This window comes from Salvelinus sp. IW2-2015, linkage group LG3 (genome assembly GCF_002910315.2).
Source record: "Salvelinus sp. IW2-2015 linkage group LG3, ASM291031v2, whole genome shotgun sequence".
Classification (NCBI taxonomy): domain Eukaryota; kingdom Metazoa; phylum Chordata; class Actinopteri; order Salmoniformes; family Salmonidae; genus Salvelinus; species Salvelinus sp. IW2-2015.
Window position 1 is genome coordinate 27,601,452 of NC_036840.1, and position 17,155 is coordinate 27,618,606.

Consider the following 17,155-nt stretch of genomic DNA (forward strand, 5'->3'; position numbering starts at 1 on the left):
TGCTGTTTTCTATTTGTTATAACATCTAAGCTTAGTCTAAACACTAAGCTAAATGTACTTACTGTTATGCAATACTTAGATAATCTGATCAAAGGCAGTCAATTGTAATCATGAAAAAGCTCAAAGAAAAATGACAAATGCTCAGAAGCATGTCAAAGTCGGCATCGGTGTGCTGAACAGTCCACTCTTCTTCTGTGTGTATTTGTCACATTATCCTGTCAGCGACATCAGACAAATCCACCAAACAAAACGCAGAGCGAGCAGTTTTGGGGCCCATTTTTCATCTCGTGTCGACCTCTGCACTATCTGTCGTCTTTGAAGCGACAGTTTTCTGAATTGTTGTTTGTTTTGATTCTATTCCTGTTTTTGTCTTCTAATGAGCTTAGTTACCGGGTTCCTAGCAATAGCTGTACCAGCTCTGTTGCAGCCGGGGGCATCGCGTGAACGTCGCACTTTCCTACGCGCTAACTAACCCCTAGTGCATCCCTATTCACATGCTAATGTGTTAGCCGTGTTGCCAATGCTACAAATATCTCAGGACTCCCCCCCCCTGCTCCCCGAGCCCCCCTTACCACCCACAACCGTCATCCCCTTGCCAACTTTGCCCCCAAACACAATAAGAGCTCGCTCTGAATCTCTGAATCTGCTTTCACTCGCAGTTTATCTTTTGTGAGTTGCCCCCGCTAGCTCTGTGATGCTAAAGAGAAAAGTGCAGTTCCCTAGCGCTGGTCTTTTTTGTTGTTGTTCCGTTTCTTCCTCATCTCCAGTTCGATTCATTCCGGCAGGGATTACTCTTCTGAGTGGGTGGTGCAGGAGGGAGAACGAGGGAGATACTATGGGCCGGATCAATTATCTGACAGTGGTGTTAAGACCTACCTTTTTATCCATACTTCTCACACTAGTGCGTATCTCACCTTTGTCATGCCATACACAAAGTGGAGGGAGAGGCAGTTAGATAATGTGCAGAACGTCATTAGTATTCTCAAAAGGGTAGCACATGGAACACTGGGTTTGGAAAACGGGGACGTGTCAACACWGAAAAGCAATTTAGATAAACCTTATCTCGTTGGAGTGCTCGTAACTTATTCACGACAACATGAGCGCGACAACAGCTACAAATCCTGGTGCATGTCTGCAGCTTTTAAAGAGGGCTTGAACCAAGTCATGCTGTGTATCTATGGAAAARGGTTTTACAGACAACCATTCCTAGTACTTAGTAACCCAACACTGTGTATAATGATAGTCATAGCAAATTCCCAAAAATAACAATGACTGTGCTTACTTTTCTTAAATAGAGCCCATTAGCTGCATGTATGCTCAAAGCCTGTATGATGTGTACATTTACATAATGTAAATCATCAAATTATGTGTATATTCTCTTATATCACTGTCAAAGTGCTGTATACTCTCTGTCTGCACTGACAAATCGGCCTCCGTTTCCTGATTTCCCCACAACGTAGCCATAACTCTACACAAAGTGCTTAGGTCTGGCAGGGGAGCTCACCGAGGTCATATTTATTTAGACAAATAAGATTTAAAGTATTCAAATTATTTCAAATGAACATTGATTTCCATCACAGGCAAAATGTATAGGTGGTATGAATTTACACCCAAGACAGGGATTTATTGCGTTCGATCTGAGAATTTTCTAGACTCCTTGGAATTCTTAACGTATTCCACTGAGAACACAAGGATCGATTCACCGCCGGACAGCAAACCAAAAGAGTGTTTCATATTGGATTTCTTCAAAGGTGGTCCGTTGCAGAAGACATCCTCGTAATTCCGAACTCTAAACAAAACGTAATACCCAAACACGTCCTACTCATGAAATCCCCTTGTAATAAAACATGTCAAGTGTATCGTATACACCGGATTCAAAAGTGTATATGTCCCAAATATACACTTTCAGGACTATGTATGTAGCACCTTTCATCTCATTTGAGAAAAATGGAAATCGATAACAGCGAGAGGCACCTGTAATATAAGTGGCAATCACCTCAGAATCTCAATCAAATCAAACTAAAAGTAATTCAGGAATTAGAAATGGAACACCAATTATCAACATAGGGGAATTGCTTATTATTTTCAATGAGGACTTGTTTCCCCGTAACAGACAAAGTTAATTCATGAAATCCCCTCCACTCTGGTCTATGAACTACAGACAAAGACTCAATAAAAGGTAGGCAAAATTGCAACGGCAGTATTTGGGGCCGGTGTCATTGAGCATTACCAAGCATAGACAATCTATTCATCGTAATGTAGAGAGACCATACATAGATATACAGTTCTAGATTCTCACCAGCAGAAACATAGATGTACAGTTCTAGATTCTCACCTCTGGGACATGATCTTGTAGGCATCTGGCAGGTAGCAGCGCGTATTCTCCATCTGTGCCGGGTCTGCGTCGCAGATCTTGTCGTCGGTGCGGCCGTAGTTGGCACTCTCGATCATGATGACGTCAGTGCCCGGACAGCGCAGCTCGATGGGGTAGCTCTCACACGACAGCTCCCTCCTCACCACAGCCATGGGGATGGGCGCTCGACTGAAGGCTGTGGGTACATAAAGACAAAATAACGTCAGCAAACACTGCGTAACAGTGGGTATATTTACTATGTGGGACTCAGGTTCGATTCCCACCAGGCACACGAGTCTCCCAATAGCCAACCTAATGTCTTAACCATTAGACCGAGATAAAACAGCGAGAAAGACCGATAGATAGACACAGAGAAGGTGACATTAGAGCAAAGGTCACAGGTCAGATATTGGGAGGTAGGAAGCTGAGCTGACAGGGCCCTCGTTGGGGGTGGGAGACAATAACATAGCTATAGGTTGTGTGAGAGACAGAGAGATACGGCGATCAAGATCGTCAAAGAGTAGGTGGGGAGCATGTTAGTTGTGTTCATGATGACCATCCAACCAGCAAGACGAATACAYAGAGAGGAGAGAGAGATGGAGGGAAAGAGAAGTAGACAGGGAGAGGGAGTAAGAGAGAAAAGAGGCCTGACTAAAACGTCCATATGTACCACACAATTACCGCATCATCGTGTGGTTATTCAATTAGAGCTGAGGGAGGTGGCCACGCCCACTTAACAGGGGAAGGTGGCAAGGGGGTGAACGAGTGGCTAGCTGCTTGCCCTCTGGCAGTATTCGAATTGTTTACCACAGGCAGCCCAACGGTAAGAGACCAGAGCCTGCTGTCTGTTCGGACGTTTCTGCTTTGCCTCTCGCCAGACGAACAGTGGAGAGACTCCAGAGGTTTGGTGTTTACAGTGGGAATGAAAAATGAGTAGGAAACGTAAACGCTGGGCTGAGTGACCATGGGGGACCGTGACAGTTATGGATTTTCATAAACACCCCTTAACAGAAGTGTCTGTGTTGCAGCGCCAACACTGGACAATGTGTACTGCAGGCATTTATCATCGGCTGGAAGGGGGATAGACAGCCAGTATGTGTACTTAATGGAAGTCTCTCTCTATCCCTCTCTCCCTCTCAGTGATCTGGATCTTATTACACTTTTACTTTCAAATAATTGATGGCTGATTAACCACCGGGGCACCATGGAAGAGAAAGGACACACATTTGATTTGCCAGTGAAATTTATATTACATGTGTTGAAAACAAGGCCATGAAGTGGTAGTGTAGTAAGATGTTTAACGTGATACATGAGTTGTTGCATGAATCTACTGTAGGAAAAATCTTTGATAAGCCACTGCCAGGTAAGCTTGTTAAATTTCAATATCATGTGCCTATCTATCTAGAATACTTGAGGCACTATTTTCAAAGTAGCAGAGCAAGAGACACTTAAAGCAAAAAAAGACCCATGTACAGTGCTTTTGGAAAGTATTCAGGCCCCTTGACTTTTTCCACATTTTGTTATGTTACAGCATTCTAAAATTGATACAATTGTTCCCCCCCCCCGTCAATCAACACACAATACCCCATGAGAAAASAAAAAAAATGTTTTTTGAAATGTCTGGCTAATTTGCTAAAAAACTGAAATATTACATTTACATAAGTATTCAGACACTTTACTCAGTACTTTGTTGAAGCACCTTTGGCAGGGATTACAGCCTCGAGTCTTCTTGGGTATGACGCTACAAGCTTGGCACACCTATATTTGGGGAGTTTCTCGCATTCTTCTCTGCAGATCCTCTCAAGCTCTGTCAGGTTGGATGGGGAGCGTTGCTGCACAGCTATTTTCAGGTCCCTTCAGAGATGTTAGATCGGGTTCAAGTCTAAGCTCTGGCTGGGCCACTCAAGGACATTCAGAGACTTGTCCCGAAGCCACTCCTGCGTTGTCTTGGCTGTGTGCTTAGGGTCGTTGTCCTGTTGGAAGGTGAACCTTCACCACAGTCTGATGTCCTGAGCACTCTGGAGAAGGTTTTCATTAAGGATCTCTCTGTACTTTGCTCCGTTCATCTTTCCCTCGATCCTGACTAGTCTCCCAGTCCCTACCGCTGAGAAACATCCCCACAGCATGATGCTGCCAACTCCACTCTTCACCGTGGGGATGGTGCCAGGTTTCCTACAGATGTGATGCTTGGCATTCAGGCTAAAGAGTTCAATCTTTGTTTCATCAGACCAGAGAATGTTGTTTCTCATGGTCAGAGTATTTAGGTGCCTTTTGGCAAACTCCAAGCGGGCTGTCATGTGCCTTTTACTGAGGAGTGGCTTCCGTCTGGCCACTCTACCATAAAGGCCTGATTGGTGGAGTGTTGCAGAGATGGGAGAACCTTCCAGAAGGAGAACCATCTCCACAGAGGAACTCTAGAGCTCTGTCAGAGTGATCATCAGGTTCTTGGTCACCTTACTGACCAAGGCCCTTCTCCCGCAATTGCTTGGTTTGGCCGGGCAGCACACTCTAGGACCAGTCTTGGTGGTTCCAAACTTCTTCCATTTAAGAATGATGGAGGCCACTCTGTTCTTGGGGTTCTTCAATGKTGCAGACATTTTTTGGTATCCTTCCCCAGATCTGTGCCACGACACAATCCTGTCTCGGAGCTCTACAGACAATTCTCTCAACCTCATGGCTTGGTTTATGCTCTGAAATGCACTGTCAACTTTGGGACCTTATATAGGCAGGTGTGTGTCTTTCCAAACCATGTCCAATAATTTGAATTTACCACAGGTGGACTCCAATCAAGTTGTAGAAACATCAAGGACGGTCAATGGAAACAGGGTGCACCTGAGCAAAATTTCGAGTCTCATATCAAAGGGTCTGAATACTTATGTAAATAAGGCATTTCTTTTACATTTCTAAAAACATTGGCTATTCTGTGTAGATTGCTGAGGAATTGTTTTTAATTAATTTTAGAATAAGGCTGTAACATAACAAAATGTGGTAAAAGTCAAGGGGTCTGAATAATTTCAGAATGCACTGCATGTGGAAAAGATGACACCATGCATTTTGTAAAACAATAAATAAGCAAATGTAGATCCAAAAACAAGATGGCACAGTATTTTCATAGTTCTATCCAAAGGCACATCCCATTGCATGGATGGTTACCATAGACACGTCTTCTCCTAAACATATGCACTGAGAATGTCAAAATGCTGGTATTATCATAAGCGGGTGGTATGTACAAAGTACCAAACGGAATATTAAAATGCCATTTTGTCCCCACAATCCTTGAAAATCAATCAATAATTTCATATTTATTCCACATTCTGTTTCATATTCTCTTGCTATGGAGTAGATCYTGCTCAAAATGCAACACAACATCAATTTATAAGCAGATTGGAGTTCTGTTGAAGTTTCATCCTATGCTTTGTTGAATAGCTTGCCTAAACATGAGTTTGCTCTACAGAGTACCATTGATCTGTTTCAATTCACTGGGTCAAGTAAGTGCAGTAGTTACTCTACAAGGCAAGAGGAACAAATTGATCCATGTGCAATTTTAAGCAACAGAATATGCCATCCTTGGTTGTTTGAAATCAAAGCAATTCATAAGACAGACTTTTTTTGACAAGTTTTAACTTGTGCATCACTGGTAAGTAACACTTCTATATACACAGTGTACACACACACACAACTATAATCAAACGTCATGACATATTCAGCTTCAAAAGTTGTCCAGAACCAATTACCAACAGGTATGATAGACCAACATTGGGAAAGGGAACGCTAATAGTGTTTCCAMGTTATACTTGAAGACGGGAGTCAAAACTAGCAAAGCTTACTACAGCCTATGCTAAGCTATACTTGCTATGCTAACTTAACATGAAAGTATACAAAGACACCAGCATACACTTAAAAGTCTTCTCTAATTGTATTTAATAGGTCTGAATAAGAAGTTGAGAATTATTTTGACACACTTTTTTATAGATCCGATTTTGTACTCCCCTGAATGTCCATTGACAACTGACTGGGCTATTAGAATGARCTCAACATCCCTTGTGGATCTTAAAAAGAGACACTCACTCTGTAACCTAAAGACAAGGTAACAACACAGCATGTCAGCGAAGTGATATCTTCCTCCCACATTAAAACAAACAAGGAAACGAAGCCATACAAATACATTTGGGAGACAGATTCCCTCAGCCGCTAATGTAGGCAATAACCAGATTCCCCGGCTACCAACACCAGCATCCTGCCCGTATCGCTATCTAAGTCCACACATCCATCGAGCTAAAAGCAAGATGGAGTCTCATTGAAAGTCCTTCCTGATATCTAAGCTCTCAGTTCTATCCTGTTCCACTCTCTCGCTCTCTAATACTTGAGAGGAATATCCTGCTGTACTCATCCTCCTGAGATTTCTCCCCAAGATAAGTCTCTTGACGAGCACACTGCTGAATACGCAAAATAAAAGTAGAATTGTGGGAGAACTCGCTTGATAAAACGTTAAGGTCAACTAAGATGTCTTTACTTCAACTCATCCAAAAGRGTTAATTCACAGTGAATCTACAGAGAGGAGCAAGTCATTTCTACAGACACATGCCATAATTCACAAATAAATACTGAAACTCAATTACTCACCAAATAAGGGCATTGGAAAGGTCACTTGAAATAATGTCGCTCTTCCCGAGCTTTCAAATCACTCAGAGGCCGCAAATTGAAAACCAAAAGAGGAGTTTGATTGTGGGCATTGAATGCGGATTTTCTTAAGTAATTGGGGGAAATTGCATGTAGAGAGGGCTTGCATGTAGAGCGTCACAGAGGTCATTGAAAACCAGCCCAGACCTCGTTCCCTCCGACCCTTCTTCCTTTACTCCCTCCGAGCCACAGGGCACTTCAGCTCAGACAGAGCAGACTAGCAATGACATTTAAAAGTCATCATTAATATCAAAACAGGGCCTTTGGGGCACGCATTTCAGTTGATCGCCCAAGAAACAGAAAKATTGTCAGATGGAAGGGGTCGACGACTGCAAACATTAAGATTGGAGAGTTTGTTTGTGTAAATGGCTGTCATAATGGAGATAAACACAACTCGTACCGTTGGAATTGTCCATGGTCTCTCTAAAAAAGAAGGGCTGCCTCCCACAATGTACCAATGTTCTGGCTTCACATCTGTACAGATCGGTCACTGCAAACATCACTGCCTTATCCGCTTGTTGCTCACATCCCGTCAACACAAAACAATAGCAAGCAAGATGCCGATTCTTTTATGAGCGCATTTSGCAAGTGGCTAGTTTGCATCAACTATCTTCACTAAAACCACTACAAAAGGTTTTTGTGATGTTCTGGAATGTCTGCCTCGTGATTTGTTGAGAGAGTTGTCCGTCTGGACCCTCGCCGGATAATTTCCTCTGTGTTTTTTTCGAAGTAAACAAAGAGTCCGTCATTAATCCCAGATTCTAGTCACTGTTGCCTAGGGTCTGGCTTTCCGAGACTAAAGAGTCCCTATGCTGGCTTGTGCAATTATTCAACCTTCTCTACTGTCAGCCAGTTTCTGAAAGCACCAGCATGCACACAGTCGATGATTTGTGATAAATATGCAATCTCAAATCAAGCCCGGATTGGAAAATACACCAAAACAAATACAAAGTACGAGGAAATATCATGATGAAATACAGTATTTCGTTTCCGGCTGCAAACTACACAAACCAAATCAGAGGGCGGCCAATTCAAATGAGCTCTGATTGAATTGAATTAACGAGGGAGGGGCTGATTCAACACATCCAACGTCCGTCTCTCTTCCCCACGTCGCTGGATCTGCTCGGCCCACAAAGCGGGTGATTAATTAGTGCATGAATCATGTGGTTGTTATTTGATTAGAGCAGAGGGAGGCGGTCACGCCCACTTGCGCTTTACAGCGAATGAGATTGCGTCACCTGTGGCATCCCAAGACTGTTTATGGAATGGGGGGTAGGTCTACTTCAAAAGTGACTGAAAGGTTGAAATGTTCCATTCAGTATAAATAATTGTTCATTTTTAAGTGAGAACTAGCATTATGAGTAAATTAAGTTTAGATATATCCTCAGGCAATTCAAATCTAAGGGACCTACTCAATCAGAGACAATTATAAGACAACATTGAGCAAGATGTGCTTTTGAACAATTGCAGTTAATAAAACAAAGCGAAAACAAAAATACATCATGTAGACATTTAATCAAACACGCTTTGCAATGCAGAGAAATGTCATAGTTCATTCCCAATTATGTGTTCCGATTCCATAGAACCTGATGTGTCAAAAAATTCCTCACATGAAATGCTTGTCGTGGAAGACCAGACACCAAATGAAACATGGTTAGCTCTCCAGTTCCAGGTATTCTTCAGTGGATCCTAGATTGACTGGCCCTTCAAATCACACTGATTATTTATTGGCTTTTGACCACCTCAAACAGCGCTGTGGCAATTAGGATGAGTTAGTCTAATAGGGGACAAAGCAGGGTCTGGTCAGCCATTCTACTTGCCAGTGAAAACAGGCCATTTGTTTTGCTCCCACTCCTCTCCATCGGCATTTACCTTTCCACATCTGGCAACACACCAAGCTCACCAGTATAGGGGAAGTGAGTAAGGCTTGACAGCGCTAGCGACACTCTCAAATATGTGCCTCACCTGTCAATTTAGCAGCCAGCTGTGCCAAGGGAGGCAATAAGCTCTTACTGCATCAGAGAATTTGTGAATTAGCCCCAAGGTAAATTACAGGGGAACAAAATCAGCAATGTCAATGGCTGGGGCTACATCGACTGCCTGAGTAACAACTAAACCTCGCTAGCTCTTGCCCTGAAACTGCAAAAGCTGTGAATTGCACCTTTTAATMAATTCATTGGATATAGCCCATGCATGCTTGGGGATGGGACTGTTAGCAAGACAAATTGTGACAGTGGCTCACCTTACATATTCACAGTYCAACCACACAGTGGAGCAACATATGAAAGTGAGTCTCAGCGACACTCCCATTAACTGTTMATTCACACACTTGAAACTTTGAGGTGAAGTGACTTTTCCATCCAACGAAGGATTAATTTAATTAAACGATACTCCATGCATTAAGTGCCGAACCGTAGCAGACCTAAAAACAAGATGAAAAAAAAGAGAAGGTGGCTTTTCAGGGTCGTCAGAGCGTGATACTCCCCTCCAATAAGCAAATTATAGTTCATGTGGACGTCAATTTCTCTTCGGCTCAAGGAATACCAGGGATAATTAAGAGTGTGGTTCAATTACTTCATTATTCTCAGACAAAAAATTCACGAGTTGAAGTCCATTTGACAAATTTGTTGTCGATATAGAATCAACGATCACTAATACAGTGAAATTAATGGCACAGGATCTTAAAATCCAGTAATATTGAGGACTGAATAGGGGGGGAAAGTACGTTTTCCATTTTTATGCTCTACATGTAAACTCAGTTGAATTATATGTCCGGCTTCACATTTGCGAACTGCTGACTTAGTCAGCTGGTCTGAGCGCTCTTCCAGAACCGGAAGACAGCCTAGGGAGCCGGAAGACAGCCACTGAYGCTACTGCTGTTTGTGGTGATTCACAAGAGAGGGTGAGTAAAAGAGAGCAAGAGAAAGACATCTGGGCTTTGTTCAGCTAGCCGTCACGTCGACATTGTTAGTCTACTTCCTCTCCTTTCATCTCCCCCCTCTTTCCCCTGGCTGCAACCCCCGTGTGCCTCAGTGTTGCTCTGGGGAAGTTATCAGCCAAAACTTACACCCCCTCGGCCTCCTCAACCCACCCAGACACACACACACACTCATTGACAGAGACACCCACACAAACCTCCAGATTTGGCATTACTATTCTTACCTCAGCCTAGACACAAAGTTTAATTGAGGTAAAGAACTATATATGTTTTGCCTGTGTGAGGGGAGAAAAGGAACAGCCTTTTCTCACATGGACCACTGACACACAGCAGATGGCATCAACCAGCAACACCTGACTGACTGCACACAGGAAGGAACGTATAAATGTATCCCTGTAAAATGAGACAGTAAGACTCACCTCACAGTGTCAACGTCTTGTCTCCTTTTTTTTTTGTTGGTATTTTAATCTTTCATTTTTCAGACAAGAAAGAATGTTGTCTGTATCTATCTACTTTGAACGTTCCGTGACTGGATGACTAAGGGAAGTCACTTAAAATGCCATTCAACCGGACCGCCACAGACCTTTATTACGATCTAGGCCAGGGGTGTCAAACTCATTTCGACCCAGGGGACACATTCGGTCTTCAATGAGATCCAGTGGGCCGCACTGAACACGTGTTATATTTCCTCGCTGTCAAAATTAGCCCAAAAATGGTCCTCTAGGGGAAAGGGGGATACCTAGTCAATTGTACAACTGAATGCATTCAACCGAAATGTGTCTTCCACATTTAACCCAACCCCTCTGAATCAGAGAGGTGCGGGGGGGGCTGCCTTAAAATCGACAACKACGTCATCGGCARCCGGGGAACAGTGGGTTAACTGCCTTGCTCGGGAGCAGAATGACAGATGTTTGCCTTGTCAGCTCAGGGATTCGATCCAGCATCCTTTCGGGAATTTGATGCTCCCTGACTGTCTAGCTTTCATTTCAGGTGATTATTAGCGAGCTGGACACAGGCAAGAAACTGTATGAATGTAGGTCCATTATCATTTCTACAGTTTTCATTTTGAAGTATTTTTAATTCAACCCCCCCGCCCCAAAAAAAATTACGAATATGAAGGCTGGATTGGACCTCAAGCCTTTCCAGAGGTGATAGTAAACCAACCCAAACCTTTTCCTTACCCTGAAAAGTTAACATTTTGGGAGTATATTATCCTGACAAAGGCCACAGGGTTTACAAAAAAACTAATCTAAAACCACTGTATGTTGTAATGAATAGGGAAAACCTGCAATGTTCCAGCCTGAAAGGCATCCAAGCCTCAAGTGAATTGCATCAACTGTGCTATTGTGAGCACAGACAGCAGAGTAAACACAGCATAACTCACGCCCGTGATGTCACCCTCCTGATGACAATCACCACATAAAGGATAATAGTATCTTTAGCCACAATATGATGTGGATTGCCAATAACAGTGTATTGGAGCAAACACCAGCGGGTGAGGATCCCATCTGGTAATGTTTGTCAATGGAAACCCGGACCTCAAACTGACAATGAAAAGCACTTAATCTGTTCTGACCTCAATCAGTCGACACAGAGAATAAGCTACCATACGCTCACTCACAGTCCGACCACCTCCCAAATGGCGCCCTCTTCATATGTAGTGCCCATAGGGCTCTGGACAAACGTAGTGCACTATATAGGGAATAGGGTGCCATTTAGGACACACCTCTTTCCCTCTCCACCACACAGATTGTATATTCAACAGCAGGACTGAGAGGAAGAGTCGTTTTCGGCAGCAAAAATAATAACGGATAATACATTTGACATTAAGCCCATATTGTCTCGGGATGAGAACCTGCGTTGCATTTATGAACTCTGCGTGCTTATGAGAAATGTGGCAATATCTTTGTTTTGGAYTGCGAGGGTAAGCCAAGTAAGGACAAGAGGATTCTTAACTTTTGTCTGGTCCTCCTGCTTAGTGTGAGAGGTAGCCTAGGCAACAAAGCTACGTTCACAACTGCTGTACCCTTATAGAAACTTGTTTGCCTTAAGATCCCTCCTCTTCACATGACATATACACATACTTWATTGGAGTACAGTAGCTTGAACCTTCATGATAAACTTAGGTCATTTATGTATTCCAAATTGCATATTCTTCCTGTCTAACGTCATTTTTTTGCTGCAGTTTAATATCCGAGGGGTAAAACGCATGAATTAATACAAATTATGGCTTTTAGCGGTTATGTTTACTTGCATAATGAAAAACACAAATTATTCAAACGTGTAAATTAAAATGGGATTAAATGCATTTCATATTTATAGCAACATCTATCACATCTAAATGGGCAACAGTATCAGATGCAAGTGGTTTAGCAAACTGTTGAGAGATTGTTCTGATAAAAAACGACAAGTACACAAGGAGTTTAAAAATRGCTGGTCCACTCCTTCGGGCATGCACACACATTTTTCTGGCACACACTTCCCCCAACAAGCTGGCGCTCGCGCACAGACACACACACACACACACTTCAAGGGTTAGACAAAATATACAGTAGTCTCTCCCTCCTCCCCCCCGGCTCTGTTAATTAGCATAGATAGCATTGGGTGTTGTAGTAATGTGGGTAGGGAGGGATACCTATATACCACAGGAAAGATGCTAGCTAGCGTAGCACTCATACAGTAGGCTACGTGTAGGTTGGCACCGTTCAAACCTCTCTTACCCTCCCTTCCATCTATCCCTCCCTCTGGGTCTATAAATGCCCATGGATGGTTGGGGTCACTCAACACCCCATCCCCACAATTACGTTTTCTAGGACAGTCCCCAAAACATACAAGTATGGTGGCACCATTTAGCCCAGATGTACATATATGAGGATGTCCCTTTGTCCCTCTATATTTAGGACGACGAAGACAATGTTAAGATAGTTCCTTGTTTACTCTAGTCTACACACCCAGGGGAATGGTGCTGGCTAGCGTGGCTAGCGTAGCTACAGCACATGTGTAGCGTAGCACCCATACACGTGCCGGGTGACAAAAAGCTCATGTTCTGCCGGCGCTCCGGGAGCGCACAGTAGCGTGAGCAACTAATTGAGTCGCGCGGCGGAGCTCTCCCCGAGATTATTATTAAACAAGGARCTGCCAGTCATACCGTGACACGCTAAAGGAGAGAAAGAAGGGGGAGAACGAGATACAAATGAAAAGATGAGGATGAAGGAGTGAGAAGAGAAAGAGGAGAGTATAAAAAGATGAGGGTAGGAGATGAGAGAGAGGAGAGAAAGTTGGACGGGGAATAAAGAGGGGGTGGTGGAGGCGACAACTCCTCGATGCCTCGCTCTTCAGGCACCCACAGAGAGCAGGTAATCTCATTGAGCATACACTCGGTGCACAACAATGGTSTGGTGTCGCTTCGATTAGCTTGGGTGGCTACGCTACAACTGCAATAACAGCACCCAGTGAACTTCCTTTGATTCCCTTTCGCTCCCCACGTTTCAAATGGAAGTGATCACACGCAAGGCTATTACGCGAAGACAAAAGGCGGGGACTTGGAATATGCATGGCAAGGGATGTTACCCACCGTGTGCGTTAAACGAACCGTGACGTGAGTTGGAACGTGTCGAGAGTTTTGATTTGGGCAACAGTCAGACGTAGCTARGCAGTTCACTTGAGAATGAGGCGTGAACATGAGGTGACCAAGTTCACGCGCACACAGTGTCGTACACAAGGCTCCGGGAACAAGGCAGTCGTCTTGATAAAGGCTAGAACCTTAATACGTATAGTGCATTGCCAAAGATCTAGTTAATTAGCATCAACAAGAAAGGCAGTACTAACACTATTAAAATGTCTCCATACTTAATATGAGCCTCTATTCAAACAGCAGACTGAGTACACATACTGTCCCTTTTAGAGGGCCTGTAGAGTGAGATATCTCATGCCACATTGCTTGATGCTGCACTGCAGAGTGACATGCTCCTTTCCCTGGGTCTCCCGTTCCACTGCTCTCTCCTGCCCATCTCACCAGACAGAAAGGACTGCATTATCACAGTGAAAAAGGATCCCCTTCAAGTCCCCCATGCCACTGAACAAGGGCCAGTGATCAGGGAGTGTATGCGCTGTGTGTGTGTATGTGGGGGGGGGGGCATGGGGAGCACTACTGGGGAATGTGCACCTGCAATGTTTCTCAGTTGACACAGTCAGTCTTTTGTGAGGTCTCTCCATGTCCTATCCATTGAAATCTCAGTGGTTTTCCAGGATGAAAATAATTACAGAGCCCCTAAATGACTGCTGTTAACTGCGGACTCCTCTCATTTTGGACTGTCCTGCCATTTTAGGTTGGAGACGACATACTATGTGTCAAGCATCTCAGAGTTGCCTTTCAGATCCTAATGATTCCGATTATTATGGACAGGGATAAAGACGGGCCAATTTTTTCTCATGGATGCAGTGAGAGAGGGAGGTTGTAACAGATCTAATGCCACACACAAAAAGTCCAAAACAACTACAACCAATACCTAAAAATGAATAACTTCTTCAGGAACAGCTCTGAAGTAAATACATACAAATGATGCCTTAGGAAAAACACCGGATGCCCAAGCACTTAATTCATTTTCTTTCTTATCTTCCTTGGTGTATACTGTAACCTGTAGTGTCTGCAGGGTGAGAGAGGAGGTTTCATTCCTATCATGTCTCCCCACTCCCACGGGCATGCAGCTAACAGCCTTAAGCTGGGCCCTGGGTGGACTTAGGGGAGGACAGTGGGAGGTGACTTCACAGGGTGATCCATCAATGGCTAAATTGACAATCTCTCCAGCGGCACGACAGCTCCCYTATGGGATCGAAGGCAAGCTGTGACCTCAAAGACTGCCTGAACAATTTCTAGTGGGGAGGGGGGCTATAGTGGAGTGTGTGTGGAGGCAGTGGAGGGTGTGTGTGTGTGTGTGAGAAAGAGGTTAAGGGAGTGTGTGTGTGTGTGTGGGGGGGGTGAAGGGTGTGTGCATGTGTGTCTCTCTCAAGATACCACTCGTCCAATCAAGAAGTACACAGATAACCTGAATCAGCGTGACCCTGACATTGTTACAAACAAAATGTGTAGGAGTAGGGAATCCTCCTCCTCTGAGAGAAAGCTGTGTATCTCTTCTACCCTTTCCTCCCTCCTCTTTTAGTTTTCAAACACAATTATTAAGGAAATGCAATGGGCCGGCCAGATTCCCAAACGAGGCCGCAGCTTTTTCCTACAATAAAGTCCTTCTTTTGTCAATGGGCTCTTGAATTCCCTCCATGGCTAGTGTGTCATATTGAAGGCCATCCTCAGTAGCCATCCCTTTCTGTCTCTCTTATCCTCAAGYTCTACAGGGCTAATCAGTCTCACTGTAATGTTTGATCCCAGCCTTCGGTCCCAATGTAGACTTTACAATACTTCATATATTGATTAGACGGGGCATTCGTGTTGTCCATCACTTCCTACCAAACTTAGGGTAGAGTAGAGAGTTGGGGAGAGAGAGCGTGTAAAGCACTTTTTTTTCAGCACTAAACTTTTGTTTCAGGTAAATGTAATTATATCCTTTGTATTCTTGGTTTCAGAAGAAAAGAAAAAGCGCTTAAATTCTCCCTCGCTGGTGAAGTGGTAAATTACAATTGGGGGGGGGGGGCAGTTTGGATTGAATGATAAATGATTAATCCCTTCCTCATTCCATTGTGGTGTAAAATAAAGGCTGTGCTTGTCTACATTGTCCTCTGAGCTCCATTAGGAACATTATCATGGTACTCTACAGTGGACCAATTGCCCCCAGGTGGGAGAGAACAATCAGCTAAGAATACCAGACTAAAGCCATTTCTCACACATAGAAACAACGGCAAGGCTTTTATTAATAAGATGCTAAATGTGGAATCGTAATGTACTGTGTGCCTTTTGTGGCAATTTTGTTTGATATGGTTATATTTTGTTGTTAGGTTGACCCTTTGACTGACATAAAATGCCACACAGTAAAAAGGAATAGACCAAGAACAAATGATTGTGTCCTTGAGTTGATGTGCCTTCGTTCTCAGCGGACATACTGTAGGGGGAGCCTGTTCAGCAGGCCATCGTAGCAGTTGTAGCCTATTGGTGCTTAAACTGTTTCATGTCCAAACACGAGCCATGTGTCCCATTTCACAAATCAACAACACCAAAACAAACCAATCAATGACAATTGGCTAACGTCTACCTTGGACCCAGGAAGTAAAAACGCACCTCTAAAAAAAACGAAGGAATCCCAACCTACTGTAGCCTATTCTTTGTTTGATCAGCACGGAACAGCACGCTCGTATGAAACCAGATTCATCATGYGATTCAAATGAAAAAGCCCATGCAAAGTACACATATCAATTTGCATGAGAAGTGCCTAAGTGCAGATAGAGCCATAATCCCTCTAATTAGGCAAAGCATACTGTATGACCGTGAGGGGTGGATTTTAAAAAATCCCTGCTGCCGTGGTGACACATAACCAGGCAAAGAGGATGAAGGACAGCCTTGCCCCCCCCCCACGTTGTGCCTGTGTGTGAATACAGTATYTGGCGGTGGATGAGCTTACAGGGCCAATCCTATAAAGCACTGGGAGATTTGCATAACTATGAGTAGTATGTATAGCAGGCTTTGATTGGAACACCTACGGTATCCTATCCTAGACTTTCCATGGAATGCAAATAAGCCAGATATGTGAAGGAATGTCAGTTTGTTTTAACGTAATGCTGTTTTCTAATATTAGCTTAACCATCTGGTGTACGTGTGTGGTTAATACACAGAAATGTCTGCCGAGATAAATACTTAATTATGCAAATTMGATAAAGTGATTCTCTCTCACACACACACCATGGCTTCCATTTGTCCCTGCCTACTCACTTTTCTCCCACTTGACCATTTTCTCCCCAACCCCTGGTCTTTTGGGCAGGGAACCCTGTAGCGTTTGAAGGGTCACTCTATAATATTTATCTGCGTAGTCCGCCGGGCGCCACACGCACACATTACTCCACCTAATGTAAATCAACATCCTCCGCCACTTGACCCTGCTGTCAATATCCGTCCTCATTAAACGCTATTCCATCCACCACAGGCCATTTTAAATGGCATCACCCGATGCTTACCGAATTATGCAATGGGAGCCGCATGGGGGGAATCCTAATTCATTCATTTGGAAGATATATTTGGGGGG

At 43.7% G+C, this 17,155-nt stretch overlaps 1 protein-coding gene across 2 annotated transcripts in view; it reads right to left on the minus strand.

Annotated features, from left to right (window-relative positions):
• Positions 1 to 17,155, minus strand: part of LOC111954048 (adhesion G protein-coupled receptor L3) — a 314,128-nt gene that overhangs the window by 220,222 nt on the left and 76,751 nt on the right. For both annotated transcript variants that reach the window (XM_023973590.1, XM_023973557.1), the window contains exon 4: positions 2,336 to 2,549. In XM_023973590.1, coding sequence (XP_023829358.1) covers positions 2,336 to 2,549 — 214 coding nt within the window. The remainder of the gene's footprint in view (positions 1 to 2,335; positions 2,550 to 17,155) is intronic.